This window comes from Gouania willdenowi, chromosome 11 (assembly GCF_900634775.1).
Source record: "Gouania willdenowi chromosome 11, fGouWil2.1, whole genome shotgun sequence".
NCBI classification, from domain to species: Eukaryota; Metazoa; Chordata; class Actinopteri; order Blenniiformes; family Gobiesocidae; genus Gouania; species Gouania willdenowi.
In genome coordinates this window covers 561,623-589,136 of record NC_041054.1, presented here as the reverse complement: position 1 = coordinate 589,136, position 27,514 = coordinate 561,623, and the positions used below count along the sequence as shown (strand labels likewise).

Sequence of the window (27,514 nt, the reverse complement as noted above, 5' to 3'; positions counted from 1 at the left end):
GGACTGTTTTTATGAATGACCTGTGGGTCAGGATGTCAGAGTTTAAAGCAACACAGACACGTTTCTGCACTGCAGCCACGCAGAGCAGCAGAGGATGATCAATAACACACATTTAATTAGGAACCTGACACACGTTCCTCACATTCATCTCATTTAAACCCAAGATGAGCCTCTGCGTACGTAAAGAAGTGACAGAACGTCAGTGTGAAGAGTCACACGTGGAGCAGCGATGAAGTCACTTTGTAAACAACAAATGGAGACGCACCAGAATAGAAGAGACGCAGGATTACGTAACGGAAAAGCAGCGTGAGATGCACGTGTCAAACGTACCACAACATTTCCACAAATGTTTAACAAAGATACAAAAACACAAATAGCTGAATCAGTAAGAATGAGGAGCTCCTCCTCCTAACACAGACATGGAGAAGTGGCCCTCGATATAGAGGTTGGTGGATGGTTTAAAAACACACAAAACAACACAAAAATTACCCAGAAAAATACTACACAAAATTTGCAACAAAGGTACACAAAATGACTGCAATAAATCACAAAACTCCAATAAAATTACACAAAACTCCAATAAAATTACACAAAACTCCAATAAAATTACACAAAACTCCAATAAAATTACACAAAACTTAAGTAAAAAGACACAAAATGCAAACTCCCAAAAATTCCAAAAACATACTCAAAATAAGAAAAATGCAAAAAATGAGTCCAAAAATGCAAATTTGCAACAAAAACACAATTTTTTTTTTTTCAAAAACACACAAAATAGCAACACAAAAACAGAAACATACAAAAATAATAAAATGACTCCAAAACGTCACAGAACAACAAAAGAATTACCCAAAAAACAAAAATGGCAACAAAAACAGACAAAATGACTGCAATAAAACACAAAATTCCAATGAAAATACACAAAACGATTTTAAAAACACACAAAATAGCAACACTAAGGCATAAAGATACAAAAAATAATAAACTTACTTCAAAAACACATAAAACCACTCCTCAACAAAAAACACAAAAAGTATCCCCAAACACACAAAATGGCAACAAAAACTTACAAAATGACTGCAATAACACACAAAGTTCCAATGAAAATACACAAAACAATCTCAAAAATATAAAAAAAATAGCAAGAAAAAGAAAGAAAGATAGGCAAAATAAGAAAATGACTCCAAAACTCACAAAACACTAAAATTACCCACCAAAAAAACCCCAAAAATGCAACAAACACATATAAAATGACTCCAAAAACATGCAAATTTGCAACAAAAACCCACAAAATAGCAACAAAAAGACAGAAACATACAAAAAATAATAAAATGGCTTAAAAATTAAAGAAAATAGACAAAAAAAAAAAAAACACAAAAATGACCCCAAAAAACACACAAGGGCAACAAAAACATACAAGACTGCAATAACACAAAATTCCAATGAAAATACACTAAACGATTTCAAATACACACATAATAGCAACAAAAAAACACAAAGATATGCAAAACAAGAAAATGACTTCAAAAACGGACAAAATGTCTCCCAAAACACAAACACACAAAATAACTGCAATAACACACTAGACAAAAATGAACGTTGCTAATGTGTCCCTCTGATCAGACTATATGTCTATATGTAACGTAGACAACACGTGTTTGTTCACCAAGGTTCATCCACCTTCAACACTATAAAAACCCAAGGTCCATGTTTCTAAAAGCTGCTCCATCAGCAGACGAAGAGGAAGGACATGAAGCTGTGGCTGAAAGCTGGACACTTCATCCTCATCTTCATCATCATCATCATCATCAATAAGAAAGAAGCTGCATTATATACACATAATAAGAGCAGCTCAGACTCACAACATCCGCTGCTGATGAATGACTTGTTCCAGCTCTCAGAGGAGGGGGCAGTGGGGGGGGGCTTTTAAATGAACATTCTAGTGTTTTTATCAAAAGGCTGATGGAACTCAGTGGTAGAGACAGGAAGTAGCACGAAAAACACATTAGGAGAGAAGAAAGGAGGCCAGATGTCTGAAATAACAGCTGAAATACCAACTCCGTCATCATCGTCCTCCTCATCTTCATCATCATCATCATCAGTGCTGCCATCCTGTTCCTGCTAAACCTGCTGCTGCCATGACCAATCAGTGATCAGTGTGACCGTCCGTCCTCAGTCAGGCTCACAATGGAGAAGCACGGCTTGTACTAAGTTCTTTGAATGGGAAACAAAACAAAAAATGGAACAAATGAAGAGTTCAGTGTGAGAGCTGAGCTGGAGCCACCGCCACGAATAGAATCAGACATACTGTATAAAGTAAAGCCTTCAGTGGATCCATTCAATAAATATAATAACTAGAAAATGTACCGAACAAGAACAAAAACACACAAACCACAGCAGAAATAGTGAAAATTATTCCAAAAGAAGACACAAAATTAGTCCAAAACGATCAAAAAAATACACAGGATGGGAGAAAAATGTACAAAATAACAACAAAAACACAAAAGTACGCACAAAGAACAGAAAAATAAACAAAACGTCCCAAAAACAACTACAAATGTTTGCACAAAGAACAAAAAAACGATAAAAAATATATAGAATGACAGAAAAATATACAAAACAAGAACAGAAACACACAAAAAGCATAAATGCACAAAATTATTTTAAAAAGGACACAAAATGACACAAAGAAAAAGAAAAATTGACAAAACAATGACAGAAATACACAGAATGACAAGAAATGTACAAAACAACAGCAGAAATACACAAAATTATAAAACACAAAATAATGACAAAAATGCACAAATAACAGAAAAAGAACGAAAACGACCAAAAAAAAAAAAAACAACTAAATGTTAACAAAAACACACAGAATGAGAGAAAAATATAGAAAATAAGAACAAAAACAGCACAGGAGTGATGAGTGTTTCAAAATAAAAGAGAAAGGCTTTGGTCCACAGGTGGTTGGGGACCATTGTCGTTGTACAGTTGATACTGGGTCAGTGTTTGAGTGACAGGAGGAGGAAAATTCTATCTCCCGTAGAGCTGCAAGTAACCATTATTTTTGTTGTCGACTGATCGATCCATTATTTATATCCATTAGTCGCCAAGTCACGATTATTTCTCTGTTAAAGGAAAAAACTGGATTTTATCATTCATTTACAAAACTAATTTTGCCATTGAAAGAAGCCATTACGTCTCAAAATAACTTCACTAATCAATCAATCTTTATTTGTATAGCGCCAATTCTTAACACGTGTCATCACAAGACATTTCACACTCTTGAACCAAGCAGCAGCCATGTTGAAAGTCTCAGCTCTGTCTGTCCCTGAACGGCAGACAGACACACAGACAGAGATTCCTTGCTTTCATAGATATAGATTCAACGACGCGTCAACGCCATAAAAGTCGCGTCAATAAACATTATCGATTATGTCGACTGCAGAATGATCTCCTGCTCGGCAGATGTTCTGACAGAGAGCACACACACACACGCACGCACACACACACACACACACACACACACACAGGTCAGCTGGTGTGTGGTGGGCAGGCGACACATTCAAATGGACACAATGATGGTTTTACAAACCCAGAAACAAAATAAAACACTGGACTCAAACAGAATCTCTTCAAAGAGCTCCACCAGTAATGGAGAAGAGCTTTTATTCACATTAAAACGCTCATCAAAGGCCACGCTGCATACCTCCAACACACGTCAATAGCTTTGAGTTTCACCATGAAAGACTTCATTATTCCTCTGGGATAGAAGTTCTACGACTGAAACATAGACATGATGTGGTGCAAATAAAATAAAAAAAGCTCCAATAATCCTGTGCTTTCAGAAAACACTGACTCACACATTAATCACTGCTGTCAACACACACACGCACACAAACGTATAACCCTCATACTGACACAGTTAAAATAACTAAAGAATTAAACTTATGTTGATACCAACTGGTTTCAAATCACCATGAAGCATCAAACTTTACGTCTGCACGCAGAACTCCATAAAAACACACATTAGCGCTAATGTTTGCTGTCATAAAAGCCTGTTTAGTATCATTAGTGGACTTTAGGAGCATCGATGACAACAAAAATATACAAAATCACTGAAAAAAAAATCTAACTCATTACAAAATTAAGGAAAAAGACAAAAATAACGCAAAAATATATAAAATGTGAAAAGAAACAAACAAAAATAACAGAGAAACCCATAAATACACAAAAGGACAACAAACATACACAAAATAAATCTAAAATCTGAACAGAAACACAAAATTACCTAAAAGTTGCACAAGTCGACTAAAAATACACAAAAATAACAGAGTAACGTATGAATTGATGACAAAAATGCACAAAATGATTTGAAGAAACAGACAAAATTAATGAAAAAAACACAAAGACAACAAAAATAATGCAAAAATATATAAAATGGGAAAAGAAAAGTTGCACAAGACACAAAAACAACAGATTAAATCTGGTTTGGAAGCAAAAGATATGAAAAAACATGTTTTAAAAATAATTCTGCATCCTTTTTGTGGCACTATTTGTACATAAACAAGTAAAATGATCAACAGTTAGCCCCCACTGTACTGCTGAACAGTGTTCATTAAAATAATCATCATTTTGTCAAACATTTTAGTGCTAAATAAATATATAAATAAGTAAATAAAAAGATGGTAGAGGACGCTCTTGAGAAACTAATCAGAAGTGATTGCATTCATTTGAGTTAATCTCATTTAATCAGTGGGTGCAAAATAAATAGTTATTTCAGTGTTTGAAACGTACAAGTAACAGTTATATAATAAAAGTAGAAATGATCAAAGTCAACAAAACCTGCACAGATTTAGTCGACTAAAAACATTCAGACATGGTGGCCCTCAATCTTATTTTGTGGGGTCCTCAAAGCAAACGCACAGAACAACAAAATAACCCCCAAAACACATAGATTAAAAAGAAAAATACACAAAATAACAACAAAAATACACAAACTTACAACAAAAACAGACAAATTAGGAGAAAAATACACTTAATAACAACAAAAACAGACAAAAAAGGAGAAAAATACACTAAATGACAGTAAAAATACACAAACTTACAACAAAAACAGGCAAATTAGGAGAAAAATACACTTAATAACAACAAAAATACACAAAATTACAACAAAAACAGACAAAAAAGGAAAAAAAATTCACTAAATGACAATAAAAATACACAAATAACTCCAAAAACACATAGATTGACAAAAACAAATTACACTAAATGACAACAAAAAACAGACAAAATAGGAGAAAAAAACACTAATATATATATATAAAAATATACAAAATGTCTCCAAAAAAGTGAAAAGAAAAACAAAAACACTAAATTAATCCAAAAACACATACAAGAGAAAATATACAAAATGACAATTAAAAAAACTAAAACCAAAAGATGTTTTTTTCAAAGTTTAGTTTATTTTTGAGCAGTTTGAAATGAGTTATAGAAGCTCAAAAAATGAGTATAGGATGAAGATAGAAAGCTTATCTACGCCTACGTCGTAATCAACAAAAATTCATCCTCAGTTTCTCATTTACAAAATATTGATGAAAGAAAAGAAAAAAAACTCAATCTGTAAACTCGTGATCACCTTCTATGATGAAACAACGTAATCATATCTGCATCACGCGCCTGTTTACGCAGTCATAGGAGGATATGAAGTTAATGTTCCATAAACACACACACACACACACACACACACACCATAAAGCAGATTTGATCATAAACTGAACAGAAAAAAAAAACAGCACAACTATAACAATAATTTTGTTTCTGAAATGTGTTAAATAATTATTAAGACAATGTCACTACTTAACAATTAGTCACAATTTTGCACCAGTTTTTAGAACGCGTCATTTTCTACAGTTTGGACAATCAAATCCTTTACAAGATAAAATGTTAGAGCTTTGGTTACATTACGACTGGGTCTAGCATAATTGAAAAACTATTTAAAAAAAAAAAAAAAAAAATATATATATATATATATATATATATATGTATATATTTTATTTATTTTACAAATGTTTTATTTGCTAAATAAAAAAGTTCTACCATTATGGATTTCTACTCACAGTAAAACACAGGACAAACAGATTTTACTGATACTAACTTTGAGTTGTTTAATGCACGCGCATGCAAGCTCCGCCCCCCCACCCCTCTCAAAGCTAAAGCTAGCATGCAGGCTAACACGGGGAAAGTTGTTCCTAGCGGTCAACAAGTGTTTTGTTTTGTGCAAAAGTGAACATACTTGATTTTATTGTTTGAAGGATTTTATTTATGTATAAAACCTAATTGCGATTTTTCTGACAGACATTGAGATTTTGGTTCGATTTAAAAAAATATTTTATACATTTAAATGCATATGCGTTTTCTCTATTTTTTTACCAAATTCTGTTTTCTACATCGATTTTTTAAAATTCCGTTTTTTAAGAAATATTAATAAATTTTTTAATTTGAATTGGTATGTATTCTTGCTGCTCTACCGCCATCATTACCATCTCCGTTGCAGTATATTATTAGTTTGTGTACATGTATGGTGTTTTTATTTTTATTTATAATTTTTTGTATAAATATATTTATGTTTTAAATGTTTGCCTTATTTAATGTTAACAACAAAAAAAACACAAACTATGTTATTTCCTGTATTAATGCTCAGATTAGTCAATATTCTGATTAAATTAAGATTTGAAGAAACGTTATGTTACATTAATGTGTGCACTTGTTTTTACATAACAGTCTTTTACTGAATTATGTACATTTTCTTTTCTTTGTCGAGTGTTTCTTCTTTTCATCTGTAATATTTCTTTTCTTTTTCTTCCTGTGATCAATAAAGTATTTCTGATGTTTTCAAACTCAACATTATTAAAGAACAGAAGCTTCTCATTCAATAAACAAACGTCTTTGAACGCCACACACGTCAACGCTGTCCTTTTTCTACATGAAAGACATTATAAAATACTTTAAAAACATACAGTAGGAGAAAAAAATAACTCATGAAAAGATAAATATCGTGTCTTTTTTTTTGATGAATATATTCAACACGTGAGTTTTTGCAGATGAAGCCATTATTGCCTGGTGTCGTCTTCTTATGATTCCAGTCATGCAGGAGCTCAATGTGCTCCTCTACACATGTGTGTGTGTGTGTGTGTGTGTGTGTGGAGCTCTTCAGACGAGTGTTTGATTAAAGGGTAACACACACACACACACCTAGAGAGGCCTGGGAATCAGCTGGTATGTGTTACTTGTTACCTACCACATGAGTGGGCTTCAGAGACGCTCCATCAAAGTGTGTGAGGCTGGAGCCGTCATCAAAAAAACGATCATAGTCCTCCAGCTCCAGGGAGTTACAGGCCGGCTTGTTCCAGTCTGGGTCTGAGTTCTACAGCAGAGGAACAGGAACGTTTACACATGGTCACACTTGTGTAGCATCGATTATAAAGTAGGAAACCTGGTGTGTACGGAGCGCTTTAAGTGACCCCACGGACACGTACGAGCATCAGGAGCCCACAGCGGCTAACCAGTAGCTACAGACTATAGCTAGAATTAATACATTTAGTGCTGAGTCATTAAAAGTGACTAAGGGTGATCTCATACATATCTATTTGCCAAGCCCACCAAACTTTCTGAACTACGTCACGCTGGTGAAACGGTCGGTCTCTGATTGGACAGAATACTTCAACCTCCAATGCTGTGACGATGTGGTGCTGCTCTGTCACTACTGACAGTCACACCGTATCGCTGTCATCATCATCATCATCATCATCAGCAGCAATTTCAGACTTTTTATTTCTTTTCAGACTTTCATTCATCCCATATATTCCCAGAGTCAATAAATATATATTTAATTTCCTAAAAGGCTTGCCATAATACACACACACACACACACACACACACACACACACACACACACACACACACACACACACACATATATATATACATATATATATTAACAGGGAAGGTGTGATTCTTATAGGAAGGTCCAAGTGTGCAACAATTATTACGACTGTGCTGATTTAAAAAAGGACAAAACAACATAAAAGTGTTGTGTTTTAACCAGTAGGGGGCGACATCACAGCGTAGGGGACCGGGCCCCCCTACTCTAAACAGTGCTGGTGAGAACCCTGCGTTCCGTTATCATCTCAGGCATTGGTTCTCATACTTTTTCTAAAGAATAAAAAATATCAGAGCACCCCCAAAATGTCAAAAATGGGTAAAAAAAAAAAAAAGGTTAAAAGAAATTATTATTCTAAAAAACATTGATACTAAAACACAGTGATTTTTTGAGTGTAAAGAAAAAAACTTTTTTTTTATTTTTCAATCTTCAGCAAGGCATTTGTTTTTGTTTTTCCGATATGAATATTTCACGTACTGTATGTAGAGTTCAGTCTTGTTATACATTTTTAAATTATGATTTATGTTAGAGTGAAAGTGAAGAGTGTGATTATCTGTGATTGATTATCTGTGATTGATTATTGATTACCAGGTCCTCAGAGGTGAGGTGAGCCAGAGTTTGGTGGAGTAAGGTCGCCTGCTCCTCACTCATCACGTACTGACCCCTCCTGTCCCCCATCACCAGCTCAGGCCACATGGGCCCCTCACTCCTCTTCTGTAGGGTCACCTCCAGGCTGAGGACACACACACACACACACACACACACACACACACACACACACACACACACACACATGAAGACAAGCTGTAGGTTTTTGTAGCAGTTGTGATGAGAATGTTGTAATCATCCACTAAACAAACATTCAGGAGAAGATGTGATGATGGAGGTCAGAAAGACGAACCAAGAGTTTGATCTGAGGCTGATTTTGGTTTTAGTCACAAGCTGAATTATAAGATTTGGTATCTATGAAGTTTTGTTTAAAAAGTCAACAATATAAAATAGAGCAACTGGCCGGTTTAATTGTATGCAAGCCCCAAAGTAAACGTACAAAATGACAGAAAAATACACGAAACAAAAGCAAGAATACATTACGAAATACTAGGAATTACAACATTGCAGGAGAACAGTTAGACAAGATAAAAACACAGAATATACCCCAAAAACACACAAAACTACTCCAAAAATTAACAAAACAATGACAGTAATACACAAAATTATGCCGAAAAATATACAAAATTACAGAAAATGACAACAAAAATACACAAAACACGAACACAATACTCACAAACAAGCAAAACGACAACAGAAATACACAAAAATTACTCCAAAAAATGCAAAATGAGTGTACAAATACACAATATGACTCCAAAAACATATATTTTACTGAAAAAAATACACAAAAGGACAACAGAAATGCACAAAATGCTTCACAACAAGCAACACAACAACAAACATTCACAGAATGAGAGAAAAACACACAAAACTACAATAAAAACGATTTGTTATTTCCTGTATTAATGCTCAGATCGCTCATTATTCTGAATGCTGACATGAATGTTGATCATGTGACCCTCAGATCAAACAAACACATTTTTGTGGCCCTGCTGTAATAATAGTTGCGTACCTCTGGAACAGGGTGACCATAGTTTTGTTTGTTTTCAGAATAGTTTTGTTTATTTTATTATTTTGCTTCTTTTTAGAGTTGTTTTCATTATTTTTTAGTCCTTTTGTGTATGTGTGGAGTCATTTTGTTTATTTTTGTATATTCCTTAAATTATTAATATTAAGTTACTGTATATTAGTTTTTTTTGTGTTCTGTGTATTTTCAATAATCCCACAATAAAGACAAGGGTGTCCCTGAGCCGACCTCAACATACTCAAAAAGTATTTGAGGTTTTCTTGAATCTACCTTGTAACGGCGAAATACAATACAGTAGATAAATAAGTTATTATTGTCCATAAGGTTTTAAAAAATAACTTCTCTGTTGAGAAACAAAGACTTAAAAACAATCTGAACTCAGTGGTGACTCAAGTTAATCAGCTTTATTATACATTATTACATTCTGTATTTGACAAATATCACACTAGACGTAAAAAGCAACTCATTAGTTTTCAGAAACTGGTGAAATTTCTCCAATAGTGCAAATATTAACAGTATTTAAAATTAAACGTGTTTCCAGAGATGCGTTCAGGGTCCCTGGGAAACCTGGACCAGTCTTCTTCAGACGCCTCTGAAGAAGACTGACAGTTGACAATCTAAACATGTCAGGAGATCGAAGTAAATTTCCTGAAAAACAGTTTGAATAAATAACACCTTAAAGTGTTATTCATAAAGAAGACAAAAAGAACTCGCTAAATATTAAAGGTGCTGTGAATGTGAGGTGTTACTAAGTTAAAGAAATAACTCAACAGCTGACTAATGTTAAAAGAAAAATCAAAAATCTGTTTGTAAACTTACTAATTTAAGTTCTTTCATTTAATCTAGTAGCGTTTTGCTTCTTTGTCTTGAATCATATTTTGGTAATTATCAGAATTTGTTATTTATATTGTTTCTATCCTGTGTATATCAATGTTAGACCATTGCCATTGGCCAATTTATCACTTTAAATTTTTATTTTCCACATTTTACTTAATCTCTAAGATCTGCTTTATTATTTTCCATGATTTAAATAATAAATGTAAAGTTTTTGCTCAGTTTTTCTTTGAGTTAAAGTCATGAATTAATTCAGAAAGGAAAGGAATTTTTACATGAAATGATGGATATGAGAATAGTTCCAGCATGAATGTGTATAATATTATCATTATTATTATTCATACTATGCATACACGTGTGTGTATGTTCTGTTTCGAGCCCTGCAGCGGTCACATGGCACCATGTGCTGTGTCATGTTATTCAAAGCAGAGGGTAATGCTGCGTGCATGTGCAGCATCACGTCTCCAAAGGATTGGTTTATTACCTGCTGCATGCTTTAATCTGAAAGGTGAGGATTAAAGGGCAGCTCCATACGTGTAGCGTAGCGTAGCGTAGCATAGCATATGCTAAGTGTATCACAGCATGCAGCGACACAAAGCGGGAAAAGGTAAATCCTCCTCCTGTGGAAGTTAATCATGAACGTTGTGTGACTATCATAGCAATAGAACCCACAGCATTCTCAACACGTGGCTCAGGACCCAAATGTGGTTCACTGCTTTGTTTTCAGTGGGTCGTGAACGCGTGATTTTTTAAAAATTATTGACAATCTTGTAGTTGTAGTTCTGTGTCTTTTAGTGTGTTTGTATTGTCATTTCACACTTGTTGTGTGTGAAATTTTGTCAATTTTTGTTGTCACACGTAGTTTTATAGTGCTGTTGTGCATTTTATGGTCTTGAATTTGTGTATTTTTGTTTTTGTGAACTTTGTTGGAATTTTTTATTCTTAGTCGTTTTGTTTATTTTTTATTTGAGTTTTGTTTTTTATTATTTAGTTTTTTCTTTAATATTTTTGTATATTTATAGTTTTGTTTTGTGTTTTTTGAGTTAGTTTTTTTATTTTATTTTTGTTTACTTTTAGTTTTGTTTATTTTTTACATGTATGTTTTGTTTATTTATGGTTTTGTTTATTTGCTTTCATTATTTTTAAGTCCATTTGTGTATCTGGGGAATGATCTTGTATATTTTTGTCTATTTATTTTTGTATACTCCTTAAATCATTTTCATGGAATCATATTATTATTATTTGTTATTTTTTATATACGTTAATATATTGCACAGCCCTGTTATACACATATGTACATCTTTAAACTCTTAATTTGAAAAAACCGGATTGTATTAATATTCCATCACTTGTTGACTTATGGTAAAAACACTTAATAAAGATTAAAATCTCTATTCCAGGTGTGACCTGGGAAATCAACAAAATTCCTTAAAATAAATTTAAAACTAATTTTTAAAGTGTTTGAACAGGACAAGCTGTGTTCACACTGCAGCTGGAAAATCCTTCTTTTTCAGCCTTACTCAGAGGCTAAAAGCATTTATCTTTGAAAACGTAAAAAAGAGGCTTTTTGAATCACCTGCAGACAAAGAAAGGCCTGTGAACAAACACTGGCATCGACCAACACAAACACACACGCAGGAACAAACACTGACAGAATACAAATGAAATAAAAACGGCTTCATATAAAAGCACATTTTTACTGGTTATTACTGAACAAAGACACATTGGAGAGGCTTTCATGTTACCAAGGATTAGAAAACACTGCAACACACTGTTGAACACACTGTGCAACAGTGGAACGGAGCAGGAAGCAAAGATAAAAAAAGCTTTGAAAAGACAGGAGACACACTGAACAGGAACATGACTCAGCACTGACGACTAAAACTGTGAAAAATAAACTTTAAACTTCACTTATATGAACCTGATACTCTCCCATCATAGTTTGACTGTTTAAACACATCCAAGAAATCTTTTTACTAAACATTTTTACTTTCAAATGATCATCTTTAACACCTGTAACAGTAACATTTCCGCCTGGGTTTCTTGTATTTTTTTGTACATGTAATTGTAGGAGTTCTTCTTATCATTTTTCTTCATTTATCATGTAACTCCTCCTATGGCTATTAATGCAGCACTAATGACACGTACTGTATGTCATCTCTTAGTGGCAATAAAAAAACAAACAAAAAACTTTTCCCTATAACTTGGCCACACATTGAGAAACAGAACTCAGACTGGTACCATTGAACAACATTTCCTTTCAATGTGTGACATTGACCTTCGCAAGGTTATATTTAAGGTCAAGGTCAGTCTTCTGTTTGTCCTGCATTATATAACTTAACAAATCCAGATACAGGTTGTCATTTTTGCCAATTTTCAATTACCAAATACGTCTTTGCTTTGCGACTACAGGTCTCTATGAGGAAGTGCTTTTACCCTTTTTTCCATAACAATTTAGGCTCACGATGATTGTCTTTTTTTTTCTTTTGTGTAATATCAGTTTAAAATGAAGAAAAACACAAAAAAAGAAATAGATTTTTTGAGATTTAGTTGGAATAAAACCATGAAAGCTCACCTGGAACAAATATACAAAATATAAAATGCACAGAACTATTTACAATTACATTTTTTTTCCCATGTTTCTAAATGTGCAAAAACAGGTCATTTTATGACAATTATAACAATCGCAAGCAGCAACTTCTTTGCGGGCTTTCTACGAAGGAGGGCGTTGAGAAATAAAAAATAAATCTGTTCTTGCCAAAGATAAAGTAATCAATGTACAAACTATCACAAGTAATACATTAAGGCACACGTGTCAAACTCAAGGCTCGGGGGCCAAATCCGGCCCTTTAGAGCATCTATTCCAGCCCGCAGGAGAAAGTAAACATTTCAGAATAAACATGATTCATTGTGTAAATGAAACTCAAAATTCTTACAAAATCCTTTACTTTCCTCAAATTATTACATAAAACTTTCCATAATTAAATAGAAATTGGTCACAAAATCTAGGAAATTTAAAGTGAACATCATACTGGGACTGATATCTGTCACGTATTACTAGGATAATGTTGTTTTCTGACACATTTTGTATTTCATATATACGCAAAAGCGTAAACTAGGGCACAATAATGTTGAAATAACTCGTTTTCCAGCATAAAATCTGACACCTCTGGTTTAAAGAAATCCAAGAAATGTTTTTATTAAACATTTTTACTTTAAAATGAGAATGTTAATCTAATGTAAAAAAAAAATAATTAAAAATTAAAAAAGCATTGAAGAAGGTAAGATGGTGTGTGAGAAATGTGTTAACTGACTAAATATGCTCTTTTAATGGAACTTCTAATTAAAGTTCACTACAGGTAGCCTTTAATGTGTTCATTACAACAATGTCATTGTTCAAAGCATGTGGAAAACATTAGTTTCTGCTTTATTTTCCAACACATTCCCCAGCTGCTTTTCAATTAGTGGAGGTTAAATTAAACCTTGTTCTCCTCGTTCTCCTTGTTCTCCTGCAGTGATTGTAGAGTTTAAATTAGTCTGACTCGTAATTGTCAGGCTTTGATACAACAGTCTAACTTTTACTGCAACTATTGATCACCGATAGCACCGATCAACGTCTCCGTGGAAACAGATGGAGTTGGACTTTCTGCTTCCTGAGACGTGTAACGTTTCATTAGCAGAGATAATTAGCTCTGAGCGTGTTTTACTCCCACAGCGTTCTGCTGACGCACGCACGCACGCACGCACACACACACACACACATACACACACACACACAATGTTTTTGGAGTCATAATGTGTAATTTTGTCATTATTTTGGGCGTTACAAGTCATTTTGTATATTTGTGGGTATATTTATAATGTTTTTATGGTATTGTAGTGTATTTTTATTGTTTTTTTCTGTATTTTTCTGTAATTTTGTATACATTTTGTAAATTGAATTTGTCATTATGTGTTTTTGGAGTCATAATGTGTATGTTTGTGGTTGTTTTGTGTGGTATGAGTCATTTTAAGTATTTCTATTGTCACTTTGTATAATTGTTTTGTGGTTTTTGTTAGGGATGGCCGAATACCGGATAGTGGTATAGTGCATAAATAGCCTAGAATACATTTTTAGACATGTTTTTTCAAGAAAGTAAATTTTATTGAATATTCTGCCATTTTTTAAATATTCCAGTAGCCTTTGCTCTAAAAAAAAAAAAAAAAACACAACAAAGTTTTTCATTTATTTTAGGTCTTCAAACAAAACAAAACATGCATTCAAAAAGCTTAAGTGGATAAACGCACAACAAATGATTTATTGTCCTTTTGGCACAAGTCTGCTTAGCCACAGTAGATAGGCTAATAATGCTTAGCCACAGTAGATAGGCTAATAATGCTTAGCCACAGTAGATAGGCTAATAATGCTTAGCCACAGTAGATAGGCTAATAATGCTTAGCCACAGTAGATAGGCTAATAATGCTTAGCCACATTAGATAGGCTAATAATGCTCAGCCACAGTAGATAGGCTAATAATGCTTAGCCACAGTACAGTAGATAGGCTAATAATGCGTAGCCACAGTAGATAGGCTAATAATGCTTAGCCACAGTAGATAGGCTAATAATGCAAATCTCAATAAGTGTGTGCTTATAACATCATACACTTATACAGGAACACAACATATCCCAGGTCAGAACAGATTTATCAATAACAGTAATTCAGCTTCAACATAAAAAGAAGAATCTGAGACATCTTAAAATAGTTTTATACAGACAAAAACATTAAAAACTGTGCCTGTATGTCAAGCCATAAATAAAATGCTTAAAAAATCTGGCCCATGACTGAACCTATGCTGACCCCTGCTGTAGACATTCCAACTAAAAAAAGCTAAGTGCACATGACACATGAACGATTGTCCTTTTGGCATTAGTCTACTTAGACTCCTCCTTCAGGAACAGGAGCTTCTCTGCTCTGTCACATGTCAGTCTGTACCTCCTCTCACTAAGGACTAAACAGCCTCTCACTATCTGTGCTTGTTCATGGAGCAGCCCAGTACCTTAGACATTGTAGGTTCAGTTCATTGTTATCAAGCAATAAAAAAAGAAATATTACAGAAAATAAACCAATCGTTTTCCCATACGATTAGCTTATTATTTTAAACGTTACTGTACATCATCATTTATCTTAAGCACTTTCATTGTAGTATTCCCATATTGTTTAATATTATATTCATTACATTATAGCTTTTGTTTTTACAACTGTAAAAAGTGAAAAGTGCTGTAAAACGTAATGAATGTTATTACCTGCATGTCATCTGTGCTAAGTCATGAAAACGGCCTCCATTGGTCCTCTAATATGTTATATGAGGACTTCTGACAGGTAACTGTTTTCCAGGAGGATCTCTTCAAACATGTCAGTGCAGATTCTTTTTGTCTGGCTTTAATAAGTCCTATTCAGCCTGGACCAGTTCCTCTACCCTCTGTTTTTTCTCCACATCAATGTAGTGATCCTTACATCGTGGGTGCTGCAAATAACGGGATAACATCTGCTGCAGATGTTACTCCTTTGTTACCTGCTCAAACGAGGCGAGAAGAGAGAGTGTTCTCAATTAACACCTACTGGTATGAGGTGTATGTAGCAGCAGATCATAACCTGCTACGATGGCATATAATGAGTAGTGTTCCACCTAGTGCTTACATACTGCTGGAACCCTTTTGGTGGCATTCCAAACTGTTCTAGAATAAACTGGAGGCAAGAATGAGCAAGGGGGGAATGCTTAAAGTGACCTACAATTTTCCTCCCGACTGCTACGATATCCACAATACTGCGCTGACTCAACACACCCTCGTTGACCGCTACCTGTAAAGTGTGGGCCATGCACCGTACGCCTTTTAGGCCACTGTCTTCTATGTTTCGAGCATTATCACTCACTACTGCATGCACAGTCTGATGCGCCAAGTTTCGGAGATGGCTGCTACCGTATGCGATCCTCTGAACTCCTGTGAGTGAAGTACAATCTTCTGTAATTTGAAATCCGCGTCAACCAATTGCGCAGTTAAACTCAGCACGCTGGTGGGGCGGACATCCGCATCCGAGCTCCATATGTCTGTCGTGAAGCTGAGGACAGCATCATTATCTTTAACCAAGAGCTCGTGGACACAAGGTGCAACACTGTCATACATCTACGGTAAGCACACATCCGAGATATACCGTCTGCTCGGTGTCGTGTAACGAGGCTCAATGTGCTCCACAACATTAAACGGTTCATCATCAAAAGCCATGAACTCCATGACCTTCTTAGTAATTCCGTTTGCTTTGGCAACGTCCTCTGCAAACCTTTTTGTCTTCGGCCACGGACGGAGTGGGCGTACTGGGATGAGACGCTTTCTCTCTCTCGTACTCAGCACGTTGTTCAGGGTGTTTGGCTTTTAAAACCAGCCTCAGAAACCTTGGGGTTGTGTTTGATCAATCAATGTCTTTGGAGAGTCACTGTTTATACCACCTGAGAAACATCTCTAAAGTGAGGCACACGTTTATATCCTCACACATTGACTATTGTAATTCTGTTTTTAAACAGACTCCAGATCGTACAGAACGCTGCTGTCAGACTTTTAACTGGTGCTTCTAGAACATCCCACATCAGCCTCATTCTTTCTACTCAAATAGTCTATAAAAACTCACTTCTGACTTTCTGAGCGTGGTCAGGCCCCTCAATATATCTCAGACTTGTTGTGCCCCTACACTTTGGGGCGCAGTCTTTGGTCTTCAGGTCAGATCCCAAGAACTACATTTAAAACCCGAGGAGACCTGTGTTCCTGACTGTAGCTCCCAGACTCTGGAATAACCTGCACCAGTCTCTCAGGGAGCTCAACTGTGTGGTCACTTTTAAGAAACTGTTGAAAACTTGGCTTTTCAGAAAAGCTTTTAGTTAACTGGATTTAAAATTATTTTGATCCTTTTATGATGTATATGCACCCATGTTTTATTATGCTTTTATGTAGTTGCACTTGTATTAATTTCCCCACCGCTCTGTACAGCACTTTGTGATTTTATCTGCAAAAAGTGCTTTATAAACAAATTTCTTCCTTAAATGACAAATTAAAGCCGTAGTGTTAAAGGTTTTTGCAGAGGAACCCCCTCTAGATAGTTTGGTTGAACACTCGTTGCAAACTGCAATTATTTTCTCGCTCTCCAACACTTTAAAATATCTCCACAACGCCGACAATTTACCGAAGACGAGAGGTCACGTTGTTTGATTACATCATTGTGTCACACGCAACTATTGGGATTTGTTTTTAACTCACTCCACCAAAGGCTTTTTTTGCAATATTCAGCCAAATATATTCGGTTACCAAATATTCGGTGCATACCTAGTTTTTGTAATCTTTTGTACTTGTTTTTTTGGGTAGTTTTGTATATCTTATTTGTCGTCAAATAAATATCTCAAGATGATGAGGACGAGGAGAACATGTGACATCATCTTCAGAGGAGTAAACATTTCAACGTGCAGTTGCATCACAGTTGAATGCACTGTGGGATTTTCCAGGGTTGAGCTGTTGAAACCAACACTTCCTATTAAGCGCACACACACGCACGCACGCACGCACACACCTTTTATCATCCTTGATGATCCATGTGCTGGCGTCAGGGTCCACGGACGCATACAGTTGGCCTTGGAGCAAAGTGGAAAAGCCCCGAACGCCGATACTCAGGTTGTCCGACGTCAAACCAAACTGCACCTGCTCCTTGGCCACGCCCTCTGGCATACGAACACACAGGGTGACGTCCTCTGAGGTCTGCTGCCAAAAATAAATGGGATCTAATGAAGAGAGAAACACACACGGTCCTAAAAGTTAGTGAAAGTTATGAAGCCACGGAGTCATAAATAAAACATGGAGGACGGAGCAGTGAGTGCCAGAGAATTATTGTTGAATATTCAGTGGCTACGATGATGAAGGACTATCAATTTAATGCATTATCATTCTGAGTGGTGGAATACTGGGGAGCAGTGGTTCTCAACCTGCAGCACATTGAGACCAAAATACAGGAAAGTAATAGTTATACAGTACATATACAGTAGCTGACTGATAAAACCAGAATGACAAACATTGGTTATGCTAATGAGTGAAAAAAAACAGGGTAGACAACATTATATAGAATTATTGTTATATTTTTGAACATGTCTACATTTAAAACTGCTTTTTAATATAGTGTAGGCCTCATAGATCAATAAATCTAACATTATTTGCTAAAAAATAAATAAAAAAGAACTAAACATTTGAAAAGGAAAAACACTTCTGTGCATCCGTCGGCAATATTTTAGAAACTAATCAGAAATAATTTTATTTGTATTTTTTTGGCTCCTGTCCAGAAAAAAGCCACACAACAGAACTCACTCACACGTGCTGTCCCTCAGAGAAACCCAGATTAAAGAAGTGGGTCACGTGTAGATATGTGATTCAGAATAGGGCTGGGTGATATATTGAGATTCAAGATAAAACATGTTTTCTATTTTGGTGATATAGAAAACTACAATATCGCCTATATCAATATATTTATTATTTATAGCTTTTTTTCTAATAAAAATACTTGTTTTAGGGGTCACTATGTCTCAGAACTACATTAAAAGCTCAGTTAAATGTATTTCTGAGTGAGTTCTAACCCAGACCTTCATCTAAACAAGCCATACTACAGACCTCACTCACACGTGCTGTCCTTTAGAGGTGAAACAGCCAAAAGTGGAACATATTGTGCTGCTGTTAGTTAATAAATGTGCCTGTGTGGCATTTTTCATCAGCAGAATCAAACCAAAACAAACTGTCTTTCTGGTCAGAATTGACTGAGTTAAAAATATTGAGAATTATATATATTGTATTTCTGCATTTTGAGAGAAAATATTGAGATATGAGTTTTGGTCCAGAATCTGTTTTTTGGTAAAACATAAAGCTTTTTATCGTTATTGCCACTTTTAGAAAAAATATACAAATATAATTTTTAGCTCACATTTCCCACCCAAAAAATCAACAGTTTCATTAAGTAACATGCACTTAATTTAGGCCTTAAAATGCCCAAAATCTCAGTTTTCAGTCAGATATTTGTCTTTATTTAGTAAAAGAAAGTTAGACTTTTGGTAAACAAGCTGAGAAACTAGAGGTTCACTTGAGGTTCTTCATGTGGTTCACAAAATAATGGGCAGAAATCGGTAAAAATACAAAATAATGAGGTAGAAGGAAAAGTGAGGAAAAGGTGTCAGATATGCTTTATTTTGGCTCAAACAATCACAGTATTTGTAGAAAACTGAAGTATTTAAAAGAACATCTGCATTTAAGGAGTGTACGCTTGTTTCTTTGGTTAACGGAGACGTTTCGTTGATGATTAGTTTTTGACGTAAATACGCTACAAACCGTAATCGATTGTGACTTCCTGTCAGAAAACTGTTCATTGAGCTTTTAAAACACGGCTCTGCTGCAACAAAATGTGAGGAAAAGAGAAAATATGGCATTTCAACTCAACGGATTAAAAATGTTGGAGGTGCATGTGACCATGAACTAAAATGAGTTTTACAAATACAGCCTCTATCTAACTATCTACTTATTAAATGTGCTACAACTTTAAACGGCCATAGTAAAAATAATAATTAAAACTGTAATCAAACTAAATAAGATATCCCCTTAAATAAATGTGAGCTATTATACTGATTAAATGCAATATGGGACAGGGTAATTAGATTAAAATATTATTGAGTTTAAACAATGAAAGACGGTTAAAACACAAGGAAGTTCTCCAGGGAACGTAATAATCTGATATCTAAAGGAAAAATTATTAAATCTACTTTATAAAAAAAAAAAGCAATGATTACATACAATTCAATCACAAAAAATCAGAGAACACAAATGTTTGTTTTTTAATTAATAAATTAAAGAAAATCACTTGTTTGTCTAATAATGCTTTAGCGGAAAGAAAAAAAAGGTCAATGATTGTTCAATAGAAAACATAAAAAGTACATTGTTATTGACACAGGCTTTCTGTAAAAAAATGTATTATAAATATTATTTTTGCTTAATTGATATTATTTTTGTAGAATCCTGTTTCTGTTTTGATCTTAAACTATTTTTTTTTACAACTTTTTGTGTGAAAAAAGCACTTGATATATTTATTAAAGCAATAAAAGAGGAAATCATCCAAGGGTGTGAATATTTATGATACACACTGTATATTAGTGTGGGCATGAAAGTAAATCAACTAAATGACTCAAAAAAACACAGAATTAGAGGGAAATTACATTAAAGCAATAACAAAAATACACAAATGTACTGCAAAAACACAAAGATCTACAAACATGGACAAAAATAATAGAAAAATATACAAAAATGTTCTCTCCTGTATTAATACTCATATTGGTTATTATTCTAAATGTTGACATGTTGATAAAGTTGATCAAATAAAAAAAGCTGCTGAAAGACATTTGAGAACTTTTGTTTTTTTAATTAATAAATTACAATTTGTTTTTTTAACAAAGCTTTAACAACAAAAAAATCAATGATTGTTAAATAGAAAACAATAGCCTTCTTTAAAAATATTACTTTAACTACACTTTCGCAACGAATAAAGAATAAAACAGTAAATTAACAAACCAACTCCAAAAACACAGAATTACAGAAAATTATAATAAAGCAATAACAAAAATACACAAATTTACTGCAAAAACACAAAGATCTACAAACATACACAAAACTCGTAGAAAAATATACAAAAACTTCAACAAAAACACAAAAAAATAGACTAAAACCTCTGTTCTTTCATGTAATAATACTCATATTAGTTATAAATTATTCTAAATGTTGACATTAATGTTCATAATGTGGCCCCATGATTAGACAATATATATTTTTGTGGCCCTTATTGTGATAAAAGTTGGAGAAATAAATAAAAAAAAATAGCTGCAGAAAAGCTGATACTGATATCAAACAACGTTACAAAATTTATGGTAAATATCGGCCGATATCGTCCATCTCTAGTTTTTCCTAAACATCTTTCCTCACTCTGAACCGACAGGTGATGCCAACACGTAAAACTAAACTAAATTCTCTTTAAAAACCTGTGTGTGTGTGTGTGTGTGTGTTGTATACACTCGCAGAGACTGCCAGGCCTGACAGGGACCTCGCTTTGATTGGGGGACTTTGTGTTTCCATGGCAACAGTCCAACGTTCCAGCCTTCAGCCTACATGCCTCAAAGGGAACGAGCGGAAGAAAAAAAAGCTCTTTGCAAATATCATAAAATAAGAAAAAGCGACGTCTTTCTGACAAAGGCAAGTGTGAGCAGAGGATGGCAGAGAATAATGATGCTTCAACAACAGTTGGCGTTAGAAGGTGGAGCAGGGTTTGAGCGTGAGGCGTTCATCTTCATAAATAACGACCAGATTCCTCACCAACAATAACAATAAACCTGTTTTTTGAGTGGATGTGAGAACATGACAGGTATGAGCACAATATGGTGTTATTGTTCATAACATTTATACTGAGGTCCAATTTTTAGCAACTCATTGTATTTTAATGATTGAGGTGTCAAAAATGTTTTAGAAAAACTCAGGGAATTGATGGTGTTAACTGGCGTCTTTCACAGTGTTATATATTTTTGGATTTATTTATTTATCATTTATGTTTTTCTACTCGTTTCTATCAAAGATTCATCACACAAACCCTGAGGATAGAAGTACATGATTTATTCTCTAACTTCAGCCACCAGAGCGTGTCAGCGCACTGCTTAAGGGAGGATAAAAGACCCTTAGGAGAACTCTTCTTCTCTGCTTCATTATCTACTACTAAAGTTGGAACTGTCGCCCCCTGCGTTCATAGAACATTTTTCGGATCACAACTGTTGTTATCCTCTTTCTGTAAAACAAAAGAGGTTTACGTCATCTTTAACTTTTCCTGATTAATTAGAGCAACTAAAAACAGCACAAGTTATTTTGACTGGAAAAGCTTTTAAATGATCTAAAAAGCTGCTAAAATGTAAAAAGCTGCTAAATTACCTAAAAAGCTTCTAAATGTTCTAAAAATCTTCATCAATCATCTATCACATGACATCATCAATCACATGATTTCAAGATGGAGGAACACAGACTCTAAAACTGTAAAGTAGTCCCATTTTTAAAAGTGAATAATGCTAATATGGTACAAAATAATGTGTTTAGTTAGACAGATTTAATAATAAATAAATTTGAAAGGTTTTAGGCCACATTTATAAAAACAGTGGAGGATCCTTTTTAAAAAGATAGGACTAACTATTTAAATTAAATCAAAAGATAAAAATAACTCCACTAAGAGATAATTCATTAAACCAAAATATTCAAACAAAGTTGAAAAGACGAGATGTGAGCTATCCAACAGCTAAAAGCCTCATGGAGAACAGAAACGTATTTTATGAGCATAAAAAGATCATTCATAATAGACACTATGTAAACATAAGAAACTCAAACAGTCAACAGTAAGTTTGTGAACTCTTTTTTTTTTTTTTCTTCTGTTTGTCTTTGAACATCTCTGAATGTTAATATAACATCCCTAATAAATAAATGTATATAGTATATCTGTGAGGATGTGTTGAATCACACTGATCTGAGCTATATGAGCTGCAGATGTTCAAAGACAGTTGTTATCAGAGGCTGTTGCTGATTCAGAGGAAATGTCAGTGGAATGTAAACATAGCGTCGTTAGGTTTCACTGGTGAGGAACAACAACAGAGGATGACGGTAGCATTAAGATCAACACTGGAGGGTTTTATTTGTTGAAAAATCAAGATGAAATGTATAATCTGGATCTGATCTCAATAAAACTCTGTGGGATGTTTAAGGAACAAACACGACATAAGAGAGTTCCATTTCATAAAGATCAGTTGATTACGAAGCGAGATATGAATTTATATTTCACTAATAATGAGAAATGGAGATGTTTTTTGATTTCTGAAACTGATATAGAATTAGTAAATTGATCCAAATCGGATTTAATGAAATCTTCCATGATGTGAAGTCTATCTTTGGTGAAAGATTTGTCAAAATCCATTCAGCACTTTAGACATAACTTATACAGTAGTCCCTCGCTATAACGCGGTTCACTGTTCGCAGCCTCTGTGTTTCGCGGATTTTTTTTCCAGTGCAATTTTGCATGTATTTTTTTACAGTGTATGAACGCGCATTGTGTTCTGCATCCTGATTGGTTGCTGCGTTCACACCGGATGCACGTCATTCGTTGACGATGACGTCAGGCCATCAACACGGACCCCGGTCTGTTCAACCATTCAACCATGGAGTAGAAGCTGTCTGACCACCTGGAGCTGTATGACACGGCCTTTATAACCAGGACCAGACTAGGAAGGATTAGGTGTGGAGGAGAACCAGCGAGGAGGTGGTAGTAGCAGGTACAAGTTCTCTCTGTAGCACTGAGCTAGCATAGCATTAGCCGCTAATCACACCGCCTTTATTCACTGGTGGTTTAGGTTTATGAGAGGAGAAAAAGGAGCACAGCTCCTCGCTTCAGCAGGCAGTGAAACTCACAGAGTTGGAGGTGTCACTGGTGGGCGGGGCTTCGCTTCAAACTCGCATATGAAGCGAATGGTCGACAAAACCCACAATGTCGACGTCTGTCTGAGAAAAGTGTATAAAGTGTGTGGGGAGGGGCTATACAGCCTTAAAACATGTAAAATAATTGTAAAAAATAAAGCTGACTACTTCGTGGATTTCGCCTATTGCGGGTTATTCTTAGAACGTAACCCCCGCGATAAACGAGGGACTAAGGTAAACACAAATTAAAATATAACCTCTTTGGTAGGGCTGTAACGATTTGTTTTAGCAACAATTCAATTCATAGACGATATATTAATTTAGAACGATTGGACCTGAAACGATTCAGTGACTTTTTGGCCAAAATAATAATGTAACCAGTGTGAATACTGGACAGTACAGGTGACGTTTATAGATTCCTGATGTTTATTGTAAGGGTATCGTCTATAAATTAATTATGGACATGAATAAACAATTAAACATAATTTAATGGCAAACATATCAACATTATATTTGAATAAAATCCAACCAACACTTCAGTTTAAATTAACATTAACTTCGATTATCGATTCATCGATCTCATAATGGATGAATCGTTACACAGTAGTAATAAAACAATCCAGCATTTTCAAAATAAGTCATTGTGGAAATGTTAGTTTTTTTGGTTTTATTTTGAACTCCTCCACCCACCTGTCTTCTCCTCCTCCATGGGCTCCGGCTCCTCCTGCTCCACGGCTCGTCCGTCCACGTGCGTGAAGACGAAGGGTTTCTCTGAGGCCACCATGAGCCCTTTCCCATGAGGCTCCACTGCCGCGTAGTGAGGCACTGATTTACCCCTGAGAACACGCCGCTTCTTCACCTCGTACCTCTTCTCTGCACCTGTGAGAGGAAGATGAAACTGACTATAAACCTGTCGCTGACATCATTTATTCACTTCATGCATTTATTCACAGCACAAAAGTTACTAAAGTAATGATAATCTGCTTTTATTTCATTACAAAAAACAATCAAAACAAGCAGAAAATACATTAATAACTAGATACTGTATATTCCTAATTAATCATCAAAACAATTAACAAGAGTGAACAGATAATCTACTTCAGTGGTTCTCAATCATTTCAAGTCACGATCCCAGAATAAAGGTTCCAAACCACAGAAATTGGTCAAAAGTTGCAAATTAGAGAGGACAAAAATGGACAAAAAAGTGGTAAAAAGGGTTCAAAGTGTTAATATTGGTTTAAAAGTGGCAGAATGGGGGGTGGGGGGTAATGTAGTAACAAAACAATTACTTTATACTGGCAAATAATGAACATGACAAATCATAAATGTGGTTAAATTGGCAAAAATAGGCATGAAATATGGTGAAAATAGGTTAAAAGTGACAATAATGGGTCAATATATATGGCATTAGGAGGGTAAACTGGCAAAAAGGGTTTATAAGTGCAAAAATGTGCAGAAAAAACATTAAAATGTGACGGAGAAGTGTAATGTAGCAAGAATACATTAAAAGGGACAAAAATTGTGAAAAAAGTAGCAACAATTAGTTTAAAATGGCAAATAATAGACATGACAAATTATGAATGTAGTTAAACTGGCAAAAAAATAAGTATGAAATATGGTGAAAAGTGACAAAAATTGGTCAAACTACGAGACATTAGATGGAAAAGTGGTGGAAAGGGTTTATGAGTGCTGAAAATGTCTTAAAAAGTGGGAAAAAAAATGCAAATTAGGCATTCAAATTTGACAAAGAAGTGTCAGAAATGAGAGTAATGTAGTAAAAACACATTAAAAGATGATGAAATATGGCAAGAAAAAGTGATGAAAATAGGTTCAAATATGGCAAGTTTGGTGTCGTTGCAGAAAAAGCAAAAATGGGCTCAAATTGTTCAAAAAATATTCTTAGTTTTTTATATTGAGGATGACGATCTCTAAATAAAGAGAGATTAACAAACCTTGCTGCAGTAACAACGGTTTTTAGCTTTAGTTTTAATAAACAAACAGAAGTTTAAACTTGTAAAATCAAGCTGCAGCTTTATAAAAGTATTAAAAAAGTCTTTCAGGTATTGATGGAAATAAATCAGCCTTTCACTACAACACTGATTAAAAAAGCAGAGATAAAAGCAGCCTGAGCTACAAGTCTGATTAAAAGTCCATCTGCATTCACATTTCTGGAAAATTGAAGAGATTGATCTCCAGCAGATATGAAAGGGATGCGTCTTTACATTTAACTCTGAAAAGGCTTTTGTCCGTCGCTCCGTCGATTTAATATCTGCGTCGTTAGAGCAGCTTTCTGTCTCTACAGGACTTTAATGAAAACCCTCCCAGCCTTTGATTCTCAGTGCGCTCACATCCAACGACATGTGTCATAATCAAGCTTCATTAAAGCAGGAGTGTGACCGACATTCTTTAATGGATGATTTAATCACTTTTCAGATATCTGATGTGAAAACACACACACAATGAAGCCAGATAAGGCGTTACATGTGATCTAAGTGTTCATGCTCTATTAGCACACCAGGGTTCTCACCAGGAATTGTCTACAACGTAGGGCAATGGTTCCCAACCTTCACAAATTTCTGGTGACAATTTTTTTTAACATGTTTGTTATACTGTATTCAGTATCGATGCACAAAGTGACAATAAGTGCCATTATTATTTAAGCTCTTTGAGCTTTCTGTCTCTACCTGCACTATATATCTATCTATGTGATATTATGTATTGTTTTATTAATTGTGCAAAATAGATACATTAAATATATTCATATGTATTTTAATACAATTAAAACATTTAAAATAATTTTATTAATTTAATTTTGCAATGACTTTTTTTGTAAATTTTATTTTTTGTAAATGTAATTTAAATGTAATTATTTTCTTTTTATTTAATTAGTACATTTTAAAAAAATGTTTTGGGGGGAGGGCCATTTAAAATGTAAAACTATAATTTTGATCTTTTTTTTAATATTAGAAAGTATAAGTTAAATGAGTTAAAACAACCCATGCACGCCTAGAAGTCCCTTTTGTGTCGAAGTGTGCAACAATTATTATAACTATACCGATAAAAAATAAATAAATATTAACAGCAAGATTAAAATCACATCGTAGAGGATTAAAATCACATCGTAGCGGATGAAAATCACAATATAGGGGATTAAAATCACATCGTAGAGGATTAAAATCACATTGTAGGGGATTAAAATCACATCGTAGAGGATTAAAATCACATCGTAGGGGATTAAAATCACAATATAGGGGATTAAAATCAGAGTTTAGGGGGCCCCTAAACTCAACAGCGCGGGGGAGAACCCTGCACACCCACCGTGTTCAAAGGCGTTGGCCACCGTCATCCACTCCAGGGTCACAGAGAAGCCCCCCGCTTTGCTCTCAGCAGGGTTTTTCAATATGCGCAGCAGCAGGACCTCCACGGTGTGGTTTCCATCCTGGACGTGTGACACACTGTGGACGATGATGAAAGGATCCGTGGAATCCTCTGAGAACAGCAGCTGAGGGACAATAAACACGTTATTTTTATCACTTAAACCACAAACACTGATAATGACAGGTTA

The 27,514-nt window shown here is 34.7% G+C and overlaps 1 protein-coding gene across 2 annotated transcripts in view; it reads right to left on the bottom strand.

Moving 5' to 3' along the window:
- LOC114471787 (nudC domain-containing protein 1-like) overlaps positions 1-27,514 on the bottom strand; it is a 55,527-nt gene that overhangs the window by 17,080 nt on the left and 10,933 nt on the right. For both annotated transcript variants that reach the window (XM_028460703.1, XM_028460704.1), the window contains exons 4-8: positions 27,268-27,451; positions 24,640-24,828; positions 18,005-18,212; positions 8,528-8,672; positions 7,298-7,423 (exon numbers count right to left, since the gene is read on the bottom strand). In XM_028460703.1, the coding sequence (XP_028316504.1) occupies positions 7,298-7,423; positions 8,528-8,672; positions 18,005-18,212; positions 24,640-24,828; positions 27,268-27,451 (852 nt within the window). The remainder of the gene's footprint in view (positions 1-7,297; positions 7,424-8,527; positions 8,673-18,004; positions 18,213-24,639; positions 24,829-27,267; positions 27,452-27,514) is intronic.